At 42.9% G+C, this 13,885-nt stretch overlaps 1 protein-coding gene across 1 annotated transcript in view; it reads left to right on the forward strand.

The window, feature by feature from the left end:
- ece2a (endothelin converting enzyme 2a) overlaps positions 1–9,557 on the forward strand; it is a 67,670-nt gene extending 58,113 nt beyond the window's left edge. The window contains exon 4 of the mRNA XM_061084998.1: positions 9,155–9,557. Within this exon, the coding sequence (XP_060940981.1) occupies positions 9,155–9,445 (291 nt within the window). The 3' untranslated portion in view covers positions 9,446–9,557. The remainder of the gene's footprint in view (positions 1–9,154) is intronic.
- Positions 9,558–13,885: the final 4,328 nt, after the last annotated feature.

The raw sequence follows: 13,885 nt of genomic DNA on the forward strand, positions 1-13,885 counted from the left end.
GTTTTTCACAAAGTCTGCCTCATTCTTTCATCAGACTGCACCAAGAATAGCAAACATGGCTTAATTAGTTAAGCATTTTTGACGGCCGCATTGTGTCTGTGCCTGCTGAAAAAGTCTTTACAAAATTAAACATAAGCAAATTATCACACACGCACACACACGCTGGGGAGTCAAGGCATGAAAGGCAGTGCAGGGATGCCGGGAGCGTGGCAGTGGGCGGGTGTGGGCGTCTAGAGTGCGTCTCTGTCTCTCTCTGCCAGTGTGAAAAGTAGTTCAGTAATTAAAGCAAACCTCTCTCGGGTCCCCAATGGAGAGAGGAAGGCAGAAAGGGGTGAGGAGGCAGTGAGAGGGAGTGGGAGAGATAAAGAAGAAAGGAGAGATAAAAGCCATTTTTGATGAAAGGGGAAGAAAGGGAGGTTTTAATTTAAGCTTGGCGTGCCAGATCGCCGCGGGGGGAGAATGTGGCGACTGAATGCAAGGATGCTGATCGTTTAGACCGGGGGGGCCGTGCCCTCGCGTGGACAACACACTTGCGTCTCAACAGGCAAGCTGTTCAAAAATTTGCCCGAAGACAAGAGTTCCCCTCATTTTAAGGGGAATGACCGTGCCGGAGCTTTCAGTTCCCTCCATGTTGAAGAGGCTCTTTGTAAACGCATCAGCAGTGACCCAGTTCAGATTCACACGTGTTGTCAAAAAAAAAAAAATAAGAATCCCTTGTCTTTACACTGAACTCCTGCATTCACCGAAAGTCAACCCACTAATTAGGCTGCGGAGAGGAAGACTTTCCCGACACACTCTGGTGCTTGTTGGAAGCCTGAAAAAGCCTCAAATCCCAGTGAGATGCTGATGTTTATTTCCACTGCAAACATTCAGCGTTCTTTTATTATCGTGTTGTTCGAGCTGCGTTCTCGCATCAGTGCCGCTCGTTATCAGAACTTCTCTCTCTGCTGTTTTTAGTTTTTTCCGAGAGCAGTCCTGTTCTGACCCACATACGTTACCGTGACCACTGCTAAACTTTTGTCTCCATGGCAACGCGAGGTGTGAGAGGAAGGGATGCGCCTGCTTTAAAGGCAGGGTGTTGTTGTCTTCCTGCGGTAGCCTGAGCCTCCACATGCCCACACAGATTCATATCAGAGGAGAAAGTGCTGAGGCGAGAAATCTCCATTTTGAATCAGTTTTCAACACTTAACACAACTGTTATCTATATGTTAAGTTAAACACAAACAAGGCTTTTTGTCGCAGCGAGGCAGGCGTGGAAATATGGTGCGAGAGAGAGAGAGGAGAGAAGGTCTCTGATGTATAATTCATCCGTGCAGTGGGTGGGCGGAGGAGATGGGAGGGGTGTGAGTCATGTGAGGAAATTCGGGGGAGAAAAGGTGGGTGGGCGGATTTGAGGAGGCAGGGGATGGGAGGGTATAGGGAGAATCCACCACGCTCAAGTTTGCACTGTTATCTCTGTCTGTGCCAAATACTGTAAGATGTCCAGCGGGAATATGGATCTGTATAAATCAACATACACGATGTGATCAGAATCTTTATTGTGTTGTTTTGTTCCTGTGCCTTTGGTTCTTCAAGACTCGGGAACACTTTGCAGGAACAGCTCTCCTCACTGAAGCATTTTAAAACTTGAACATGCAGAAATGTGACGCAGCTAGTATCAGCAATGCCTCTGATACTGCTGGACAGAATAATGTCAAGTGCACACGTCTATGCACTGATCCAATACCATGTAATTATTCCTCCATGATGGAAAGTGCCGGTGGTCGAATTATGGTTTTGGTTTGTCCATCCATTCATTTGTGTTATTCCATTCTTGTGAACACAATATCTCAAGAATACTTTGAGGGACTTTCTTCAAAATTTGGTTTTCAAGGGTCAAGTTCGCTGTTACCTCCCAGAACCCTTTGTTTGCCATGTGAACGCACCGTCACAGAATGCTTTCAATGTTCACTTGCACTCACGGATGAACTGATTCGGTTTTGGTGGTCTAGAGAGAGAAAGAGAATCGTTTCAAATTTACATTGGTCAAAGGTGAAAGGAGGCCTACAACTGCAGGGCAGATATTCTAGTTTTTAGAATTAACTTTTGATCCGAACCTGGATTAAATGGCACTTTGTCTTCGCTGCTCTGAAACAGTATTCAACACAGTAAGTTGGGTTGTGTAGCCACTTGCAGTCACTGTTTTTAGAGCACCAAAGAAGAATGGATTTCTGGTAAGTAGTGTAATGTCAGCCATTAACGAAATGTCAGCAATTTGGCAATATGTTACACACAAAAGTCCCACAAGTAGAAAGGCAACGTGTGCAGAAGCAAATTGGACGTGTTTATGTAGCTGCTTTTCTTGTGTTATCGACCTCTCACAGCACTTCACACTATGAGTCACATTCACCCATTCACACACACATTCATTTCCTATCACACACCATTCACACACCTCCTGCACAGCAATCGGGGGCAATTTGGGGGTTTGAAGGACAGTTCAACATGCAGACCGGAGGAGCCGGGTATCAAACTGCTAACTCCTGGTCAGTGGACGTTATTAGTAATGTACAGGTGTTTTTGTATTGGATTGAAACAAGTCAGGCTGTTGCATCCCGTGAGGGAGGAGCGGAAGAGTAGATCTGCTTTGTTAGGAGACCTCCCTCCCTCCCTACCATCCTTATTCTCTCTTCTCCCCTGCTTTTCTCTGTGCTCCTCTGCCGCCTCCTTCCTTCAGTTTTTGCCTTCCACATGCCTGGCTTCAGGCTATACGGGTGAGGTAAAATGGAAAGTAAGAGATGCGGCTTATTTCAAAAGGCTCATTACTTCAGTGAGGGGGGTCTGCAGTCTAAATGGGAGGGAATTTCAAAAATATGATGTGAAAATATGAAACAAAACAAGAAAGTGTCCCTACTCCGTGCTTTTTCTCTCTGCCCCAGATCAGCTCTATGTGCATCTGTGCACAGACGTCAACCCAAAAGTGTGCTTGTGTGTGTGTGTGCGTGTGCATACACTTTCTCTAAAGGAGACAGAGGGCTGTGGTCCGTACAGGTCTGCTGTCCGGAGATAGCACTCTGTTGTTGTCTCTGCCCACTGATCAGTTCTGCCTCACCCACAGAGTGAGGTGGGTGCACACACACACACACACACACAAACACTGGTAGATTCTTGAAAGGGAGGACAGTCGGTGCGTTCGCCGCCTCCGGTAATACAGACGTACCTTTTCATTTTCTCAGATGAACCCAGATTATGTAATTTGAAAGTCCTGTGCACTGGAGTGGATGTGACCACCCACTGGCCTGTCCCGATCTGACCACTGTAGACAATCAGTCACCTCATGTACAATATCTTAAGGCAAACCTGAGTCCAGGGAAGAGCAAATGGATATAAGAGAGGATGAGTTTTAATACTGTGGTCCAGTGAAGACAGGACGACAATTGAGGATGCCCACCTGGAGACAGAGAGTAGATGAAATGTCAATGTCAGGCAGGGACTTGGACTGACATATACAAAGTTAATATTTATAAGGTTTAGACAAGTTCATCAGCTTCTCCCAGTATAAAAACAACTCACTCTCAATGTGGTAATTCAAAAAAGCCACAATGTTCTCATAAAAAATCTCAAAAGTTAAGTGCAGCATGAAGAAAATAAGACTTTAGATGATTGTTTCGCTGCTGCAGCAGTTTGTTATGATGCTGCGTCACTTTGCTGAAATTGTAATTTTTGGCAGAGGAAAAGTCAGAGAATCACCAAAAACAGTAAGATTAATCTACTGGAAACAATGAATGTCTATACAACTTTCAACTAACTGAGATATTTTGGTCTAGATCAAAGTTCTGAACTGACCGACAGACTGACATCCTCATCTCTACAGCTTTGTCACAAGCTGTTCCATTGATGTTTCAGTTGTAGATAAGAATTGAATCCCCTTACAAAGCCACATTTAAATTCACTCCATACAGATTTTTTTGGGATCTACACCAAATTGCACAAACTCATAGATATCTGTCCCCTTTACATACCTGTATCACAATGTAGAAAGTAGTTTATACCGATTATAAAGCAGGACTCACATGTACTGGTTGCCTTAACACTTGACAATCAACCAATCACAGTTTCCCGCTTGGGACATGTATAGATGACCCGACCCCTGCTGTCTCCTGGAAGGGGATATGATACAAAACCGTTTCTCCTTTTATTATGACTCTGATTGGTATTGGTAAAATTCTCAGCTCTGCATCTCACTTTAACTCTTTGTTGCCATTAACCCAAGACAGGTAAGGTCACCAGACACAAGCCTCCGCCACAATGCTGAATTATTCACCAGCGGTCATAATGGAGCGTGTGTGTGTGTGTGTGGGTGTGTGTGTGGGTGTGGGTGTGGGTGCTAACAGGGAGATTTCCTCTGTGACCCACTTCGGATCACCTTACAGCTGTGTGAGTGCATGTGAATGGTTTGAATACTGATTCATTGTTTTGGGATTCCTCGTCTGTAACTCCAGTGTTTGAGTGATGCCCTCGTCCACCTGTTCATTCAGCTGATAGACTCTTGAGTTTGACACGTTGTCCCTTTTGTCCACATTACATATTATCTGCTCGTCCTGAAAAGTAGATCCACTTATCCACCCTCAAAGTGAAACACTTGGGCATCTGTCACATTCGGAGCACAACATCACATCAGAACCGACCTGCCAGGGCCGATCTTTTATCAAAACAATACCCCTGCTCTTATGTGTGGGCGGGGTATTTACATAAATCCAGAGGCGCTGTCGTAGTGCGCGTGCTGATATACGTGCAGAATGAGTAAAAAATGTGACTCACCGCACTCGATACATCATCATCCTATTCATGAGGATTTCCTGTGCGTGCGTACGCCAAGTGCTGAGTGCGAGAAAAGGGAACAGTAGCGTATCCTGCAAACACATAAAGATGGATGGGTTAGTACTACGTGTGACTACGTGACAGGTTGGGTAAAAAAATTGTGTGAAACATTGCATAATTTACCGTTCACGCTGTCCTATGACGGCAGTCGGCCTCACTGTCAAGCACCCGGGCGTTATAGCCGACTTGTTCACTATAGTTCAGTCGTCTTTGGTTGCAGTGACGTCAGCCGTCCGGTCACCTGTGACATAAAGGTCTGGAGTTACACCTGCCAGATACAGAGAGAGCTCCTATACAGCTTAATGTCATGAATAATGGCTGATGGGGTGAATTCAGGACTCCCACCTCTGTTCACTCTCTGGATGGCAGCACCTGCCCTGTGTGTTGACTCTTTTTCAGTTCGAGTCATCACTCTGTCGCACTTCGGTGTCTTAGGCTTCAAACTTGCAGCACTTTTGATACAAGCATTGAAAATCACTTCCCTCGTATTTTTTGCAGGGTTCAGTCTTATCAACCTCGCCAGTTTTCAGCAAATAAACGTTTCAATAAAATCCTGCACTCTCCTGAACAAAGACACATAGCAGCTGAACATGGATAAATATAGAGTCATCAGGAGGTCAGAAACACGACTCTTGATCAATAATAGTATTCTAGTAGTTTTATTTCTCTAAGCATTTTACCCCAATGGCATTATAACCTGTTGCCTGTTGGTGTGAATATGGATGATGGTTAAAAACTATAGTGTGTGATCTGTGTTGACCAGCATCATCTTGCAGTATCGACAGCAGCATTTAAAAAGTCTAAATTAGCACAGGAAGAAATAAAATCTAGTTTTGTCTGGACAAGTTAATTCACCAGTATTTGGTCCAGAGTTACAACTCTGAATAAACAAGCAAGCAACTGCTGCTTGCTTTTACAGAGTTGTAACAAAGAATGAAGATGTCCAGACAAAACTAAGAGTTTATTTCTCCCTTTAACATTCGGCCGCCTGCTGGCTCCCCTGTTAGTGTCAGTGCTCACAGAGGGTGGCTTGAATCCTCCTGCAGTGGACTTGGCCTTTGCTGAGTGTCTTCCTCCATTCGCTCTGCCCACTTCACTCACTTTTCTTCTCAAGTAAGGCGAAAGGCCCAAAAATGATCTAAAACATCTCAGGTGTAAGATAGGTACCAATGTAAGCAGCAGTTTGAGAAATATGCGTGTTAGCTCTCTGTTTGATTCATCCACATTTATCCCAAAGTAAGGGAGTCCAGACTATAGCTGATTTAGTATGTAAAGTATATGTTCTTCATTTGAAAAAAACATGTGTGTTGTATAAACCCGCTTTAAGTTTTGAAAAATAATGTAATCCAGTCCATTACTATCATAACTTCAGCACTAAACATGTAATCCCCCCCACACACACACACACTTTGTCTCGCTATTTCTCCATGTCAGAGTTGAGGTTGAATAATTCATGCCCGGGCTGCTTGCTGGTGGAGATGAATCATGTGAGAGGAGCAGAATACACGTGCTCCTCTCGGAGGGACTCTTCTCTCCAAAGACCACAGGAAAGTGAGGAGGTGGTGGGGATGGAGGTGGGAGGGGGGGGGCACAGCTTATGCACAGACCTCAACTACTCCTGGATGTTTGCATGACATTATCCTGCGTCCATGATGGTCACATGTGAGCTCTGCTTTAAAAAACAGGCATGGAGCCATCCACAGAGACCATGCAGTGCTGTGGATATGACAAATGGCTTCATGAATTAATTTATCACAAACCTAAAGGAAATGATTGTTTCCTTTTGGTCGATTCTATTCGATTTATCATCTTTTAAAATGTTTTGAAGTGTCCCTCGGGTTCCCCTGGGCTCTCAGCTCAAGTCTCATGTCTCAATCTATCAATTTACACAATAAACAGTTTTGCTTTGTTAGAAAAGGCAAAGAGACCACGTAGTCTCCCATCACTCTGACACAGCTCAATTAAACAGTGTTCAAACGTTAAAGCTTCTCTTTCTATTTGTTTTCTCTGAGCTTCTGTAAGGGCTGGTAATTTTCATTAAAAAATTCTTTGTGCTGGAACAGTTAATTATCCTTCAATCGTGTCTCAAGCTGTGCTGGGTTGGGTTTTTGATTATGAGGGAATTGGGCCCGGAAACTCCTTGAAAGGTCATTGAATTTGATGTTGAAGAAAGTGCGGAAATCCTGTTTTTCTGTGATTGTACAACAAATGGCAGAGGTGGCACAAGGTTGTTTTTCAAGTGTCAAGTTTTGGTTGTGATTCGAAGTCTCAAATCAGAACAAAAGAAGTCAAATCCATTTATTTAAATAAATGTATTTTTTTTCCATAGAGGTCCAAAAAACTTGCAATATTAAATAAAGTGATTTAAAAAGAAAGTCCTGGCTCCACCCATGATCCTGATCTGCAAAAAAAATTAAATTGTTTGTTCGCTGACCCATAACACATCCTTCGCCCATGTTGAGATTTCGAGAATAAAGTTGTCACATTAAAAGAAAAAGAGTAGTAAAAAGTCATAATTTTACACGGATAAAGTCGTAATAATTTCAGGCTATGTGATGAAGTATCAGAAGATCATTCTGCTGCCTATGTTTAAATCAAGTTAAAGGATTATGTTAGACACAGAATATTTCCAAAGAACGAATCACGCAGACTTAAAAGAAAATGTCCTCTTTAGTTGAAGAGGTTTCATCTGTGTGCTTTTCAAAATTCTAATCAAGGTCATAGTTATGTCTGTCTAACTAAAGATCTTAAAGTAGCACTATGGCATAACGCCATAGAAGAAGGATAGAAATCATCACTTCCACACTACGCAGGTTTAGCAGCATTAGTTAAAATGCACTGGAATTGGATTGGTACTCGTTATCTGTAGATACCTGTAGCATGTAATCATTCTCTTAGTGTTCCAGGACAATAAATCAACCCTGCTCACATGTACGTTACATCAAATATAGAAAGTTTTTCGCCCACAGCTCAGTGTTCTGCAGTTTGTGTCCCTTCACTCCCACACACACTTCTGTCTCTGGAGAAACTCCTTGCCAAAGTGTAGCTAAATGTGTCCGTATACATGTGTTTGTGTCAGTGTTGAAATTCTCTGTTCATTTGTGTGTGTGTGTGTGTGTGTGTCCTCTTGTTGCCTGCGAGCTGCAGTCATCTCTTGAGGCGCACTGGGTTCTGCTGCACACGTGTATCTCACACGAAGGATCACACACTGGAAGGCTGATGGACCCAGAACAACAATTATTCATACGGAGGGACCCTCACAGTTTTCGTGCTGTCACACCATGTTATCAGACTGCATGGCTAAGCAGCCGCCGCTGTGGACTGAAGAGCTCAGTGCTCAGTGTTTGCTGTGGCTTACAGCAGCACAACGCACGCTCCTGTTTCCACTGAGGCTTTCATACAGTTTAAGCATAGTCACAAATTGGCTCCCTTTCCCTCGCTCTGTCTGCATAAAATAGGCCAAACAAGATCGTGGGAAACGTAGTTCAGGGCTGTAAACATTTGCACAGGGTAATTATGATCAATATAATGGAGAAGTGTCCATATTCTTTTCTCTTTTGGATGTCTTGACACAGAATGACACACATGATCAAGGTAGCATGTTTCTCCCTTGTTAGCATTGGAGGCAAGCAAACTTCGACTTCTTCTTCTTTGGCTGATGCACCGGTGCTGAGCTCGTCTAGAGGATCTGGTCAATTCAGGTTGTGTCAGAGAACCGGACCGAACAGTGAGAGCACATAAATCAGAAGATTTACTCTTACAGTTGGTTCTCCAGATTTGAATCCCCCAGTTTAAAGGTAGTCTTCTCTTCGAAAAGAATTTGAATAACCTGAGAGTTCATTGCTGGTTGTGACATGTTTTTAATAACAAATCTCTGAATTAACTTGATAAAGGTCATAACAATACAGAGGCAATGATAGTAGCTTCCCTCCATAGCGTTGTAAGCCAATCCAATAACAAAGTGCATATGATGAATAATTTTGTGCTCCCATTAATGTTGCAGTGCTTGCAATAAAAATAGCTAAAGTCAATGGATCAAATGATTGCAGGTTATGTAATGCCTAAAACGTTTACTGCTGATGCATTGTCGGCTTTTCATTACCCAGTTGTCAAACGTATAAATTATCCTGTCAGTCTCCAGTCTTTCAGCAAGCGGCTGCTGATGTCGCAGAGGAGATTGCTGGTAATGATAGTGGTGATAGGAATTATAATGGTGTGGCTCTCGGCGGTAATGTAGTACGGTGGTAACGTCTCCTAATACTCTTCCTTTTTCTTTCTTTTTTCTCTTTCCCAGATCAGCCGCTGCTTGAAGCCTGGAGGACGCTTTGTCTCCGTCACCTTTGCGCAGCCCCTCTTCAGGAAACGCCTCTACGCTCGCGCTGAGTACAACTGGTCAATCAAGCAGTACAGTTATGGAGAAGGCTTTGAATATTTTGTGTATGTGATGACCAAAGGAGAACAGCTCAGTCCACAAGATGCAGACCTGGAGAAAAAGCTAATTGAGGAGATGAAATCGGAACCTGGCAGGACCCCCACTACACAACAAGAGGACAATGAGGACTTCTTGTCGAATATTGACTTGTAAAATGACTGCAGAATTTTAAGGAATCTAAGACCTCAGAAACTTCACACCATCACACTTAAAAAATGTCTCGGTGGGAAGTAATTTTCAAGCAAACTAGGAATATATAACATTTTTGTATATTCAGTTTAGAAATTCTTAACAAATGTCATTTTTTTACTTAATTTTTTAAATATTTTTAATCATTTCTATTTCACCACATACATGCTCTAATCCAACAGGATGTTTAATATAGGGCAGTGACTGATGAAAACAAAATTTTTGGTATATATAATTCATACACAATTTACACATTTGTTATTCTCTTATTACAAAGACTAAGGAGTTCTAACAAAAGAGTTGTGGCAAATAACCCAAACCACGACTGAACCTTTAAATGCAGCTAACTTTGAAAACTACCTCATTACAGCTGCAGCCCCATCCAGTAAATATACTGGAGTTTTAAAGTGACCATATATTGACCAGTTACACGTTTTTATTTTAGGGTTACATGTTGTAATGTTAGGGTTAGAAATGCACATGAGCCAATTGACATCATGGGATACAAGACAAATTTCAGAAGAGATGCAGTTGCAGTTGACTCCAATGCAGGTGTATAAAAAATTCAAAAATACATAATTAACTGTTTAGAGTGGTGAGGCGAAAAAACGTTTGCTTCCTGTGGCGAGGCAAATTGTGTTTTTTGCGTGGAATTAAACTTCGGTGAACTTTTACCTGTGAAATTTGCTTCTCATTCACCTATGTATAGCTGTGCCATAGTTACATAATGTTCTTGTTAGTAACTGAGTGCCTCAGATTCAAAAGGGCCAAAGCACAGCAGTGCTCCCTGAAATGGTTTCATATAAAAATAGTTCTGAAGGGAAACTACCTCAGTAAAGATGCAACTGTGAAACAAATAATTCTTTCACTTGCTCACACCATGAACATTGTTTTATATATGTTTTAATGTTAGTTTCAATGCATCATCATTTAAGTTGTGATGACCATTAAATCATTTGCAGCCATGACTCATCTGTGTCATGATTCTCTGTCTGTGCTAAATTCTTCCTCTGTGCTAGTGCAGGTTCTTAATGGAAACCTTTACAAACCAGGAGTCCTGGACTGTTCTGCATTTATATATAAATCAGATTCAACAGTCTTTGACTCTCTAGAGCCGCCTGTCACTGTTACGCAATACACAAGACAAGGTGGCATGTCTAGACACGGTACATAACAGCAGCACCGGTCTGCATGTAAAGTGTGTATTAAAGGCCATTGATATGAGAGTCGGAGTCTCCCCCCGTGACGTGGTTGCCTGCGTCTGTCCCACGACTGATTTAGATTCCAGTCAAAAGCAGCTCATCGAGATCTGCATTGCTTGACACACCTGTCCGTCATGTTGATGGTGCATGAGGGCACGCACACGTACATTCAAGTGATCGCTCGCCCTGCGTGTTATTTGTTGAGGAAACACGAGATGAGTCTCGGGTCCTTTGCCATCTACAGCTTAAATATAGACCAGAGAGGGTGGAGAGAGAGAGAGAGAGAGAGAAGGCAGACAGACAGGAAGGCTGGTGACTGGAAGGGGGGGGGGGCACATTAATAAAGTAGAAATCATTTATTTTTAATTCTCCACTGAGATGTAATTACCACCTATTTTTAAAACTTGGGGGAAAGAAGTGTGTGGTTTTTCAGATGGCTGGTCTTCTTTTCCATGATTTTTCAGATTCCAGTGACATGGTTGTTTGTTGTTTGTTGTTTGTTTAACTTTATGTTGCCAATATCCCAAGGTTAATTGAAAAATACAAAACAATGATAAAACAACTGAAAAAACTGAATAAAAGCTACGGGACAAAAATAACAGAATATAAATTAATTAATTGATAAATGAATATAAACTAAAATAAAAATATAAATGTTGCTCTTCTGGAGCTTTCAAGCTCTGGCTGGCTGTGGACGGATGGAGGTTTGATATGTTGCTGCTCATAGAAACCTTTTTCCTTCAAAGAATCATTTAATTTCCTCTCCTCATTCTGACTTAGTTCCTTCTTACTTAACTGTCAGTTCTGTAGATGTATGGAAATTTTGAAATTCAGCCATCCTTAAAGTTGCTTTGTCAGGCTGAGTGATGTGCCGTGGTAGAGACACCCACCGTGAGATTAAACTGGACTGGACTTAAATTACGTAACCGCCGAGCAGGGCACAGACCTCATGCAGGAGAGGGTTAGTCATCATCTTCTGTCAAACACAAGTCTGTGCTGTTTGTGTTTCTTCAGCCGATCACCTGTGTTATCCCAGGATTTAATATAGAGTGTTGTGTATTATTCTGTGTGAGAGCTTATGGAGCCCAAACTTTCTCTCCTGATGCTAATTGTCCTCCATGCTCTGCTGCCCAAGGGCAACAACAACACTAACCTACAGCTGATTGTGTGTGTGTGTCTCTCTCTCTCTCTCGTTCTCTCTCTCGTTCTCTCTCTCTCTCTCTCTCTCTCTCTCTCTCTCTCTCTCTTTTACTCTCTCAATCACTCTTCTATTCAACAACCCCTCTCCCTCTCTCTGTCTGCATCGATTGGCCCTTAATGCGTTGGTGTGTGCGCTGTGTGTTATGTGAGGGCTCATGACATGAAAGTTAAGACATCTATATCCCTGGGTCTTTTCTGCAGTATTGCCTGGTTGTGTTTAAACAGAATCACTGCATAGCTGTTTGTTTGTATGCCAGTCAGCTGCTCTCAGTTTTTTAAGGGATTCTTAGTGGGAAATTCTGGTTTTGGGCCATCTGTCCTATCGGTGGTAAAAACACAACGTACCGACACGGTTCGTTTGTGAGATCCGGGAATGCAGCAACACGACAAAGATGTCCGATGAGGCAAGAGCGATGAGCGTATATAGAGGGAATCAGTGGCATCAGATGCAGCGTGGACTGAGAGGAAGCACTTCTGCTGCTTTCAACAGATCTGCTCATCTCCCTTGGGGCAGCGTAATGGCATTATATGCTGTATGGCACACTTATGTAACAGAAGGAGGAATATTAATGGTCGTCCACTCAGGACAGCACAAAAGTGGAGTCAGATCAAAGCTCTCAGTTGACAGTACACACACACACACGCATATACACACACACACACACGCATGCATACACTCAACTAGCACCTAGAACTGAGAGTTGCTTTTGTGTTCATGTATTTCAGAGATCACAACAGAGAGTACAAGGTTGCTCTTTGCTTGTTAAACTGTCACTGGGAAGGCATCTGCATCGTGTCTGTTCTGACCCAAGCTCACCCTCCAGGTCCAGCTCCAGCCAACAGTCGACCAACCTCTGACCCCCACAGCTGGCCAATGAGGAGTGAATCTGTGTCTCACCCAAAAGCGGCTGATCATTAGTTGTTGCCTGAGATGTTTCCAGTGTCTCTACCATCATCACCCAAACAGAAGAGGAGGGAATGTACTTCGGTAAACTTGAGTTCATTCCTTCAGTAGAGTTTAGAGACAATTAAGAGTCTGTGCCAAGAAGCAGTGAAGCTGATAAGTCATGGTCACCAAAAACTTAACGTTTTGAGCTGGAGTTTATTCTTCTTATCTCTTCCTACCCCCTGTTGGTCAGGGGGTAGAGCGCTCGTCCTCTCACCAGAAGGTTTGATCCCAGTTGTCCATATACCAAAGTGTTATTGGGCAAGATGCTGAACTAAAAATTGCCCTCTTTCTTAGAGGTAGTGCTGCACATAGATGCACTGTGTGAAAAGCAAGAACTGTTCTGTAAAACGCTTTGAGCTCTCGTCAAGACAAGAAAAGGGCTGTATGAAAACAGATCATTTACATTTCCTGATATGGACAAAGACAGAAGACAGAGCAGTGACATCTGTTTCAGATGAAGCCAACAAATGCTGTGTGTCTGAGGGAAATAAACCTGTTTTATAAAAAAAAATGTATTCACTATATTAGTCAAACATCCCAGTGAGTGGCAAGCTGCGGAGGCGTTGATAGGATACTAACACTGATACTTCAGACAGAGATGGGCTGGCTGTTTCCAGCCCTTATGCTAAGCTAAGCTAACCACCTGCAGATTCTTGGGTGAGAGGCGCTACTTGAAATCAAATCTTTTACAGCAAACAGAAAACTTTTCATTGGCTGACCCAGAATGCTTCAAAGTTTTGCTTTACCATAAAAACATCTGATAGCCCATGAAATAAGAAATTAATTTTGCATCAACACTTATCATTAGTAATACTCGGACATCTGTTCCCAGCACTGACTGCAACACTGCACGCGGCCACGTGACTGGCTTACGAGTTCCAGCAACGCTAGCAAGATGCTGGAAAGTCCAGTGCCAGATATGCCAAAGGATTTTTGTCCTTGTCCCAGTTTTTTCCGACTGGCCTTGTAAATGGTAATGAAGCAATATGTCACGCAAGCCAACAGTCTCAGCAAAGTGATCCTCTTAGCCCCATGTCCCTCAGTGGTCGCAGA

The sequence above is a fragment of the Limanda limanda genome, chromosome 13 (genome assembly GCF_963576545.1).
Source record: "Limanda limanda chromosome 13, fLimLim1.1, whole genome shotgun sequence".
NCBI classification, from domain to species: domain Eukaryota; kingdom Metazoa; phylum Chordata; class Actinopteri; order Pleuronectiformes; family Pleuronectidae; genus Limanda; species Limanda limanda.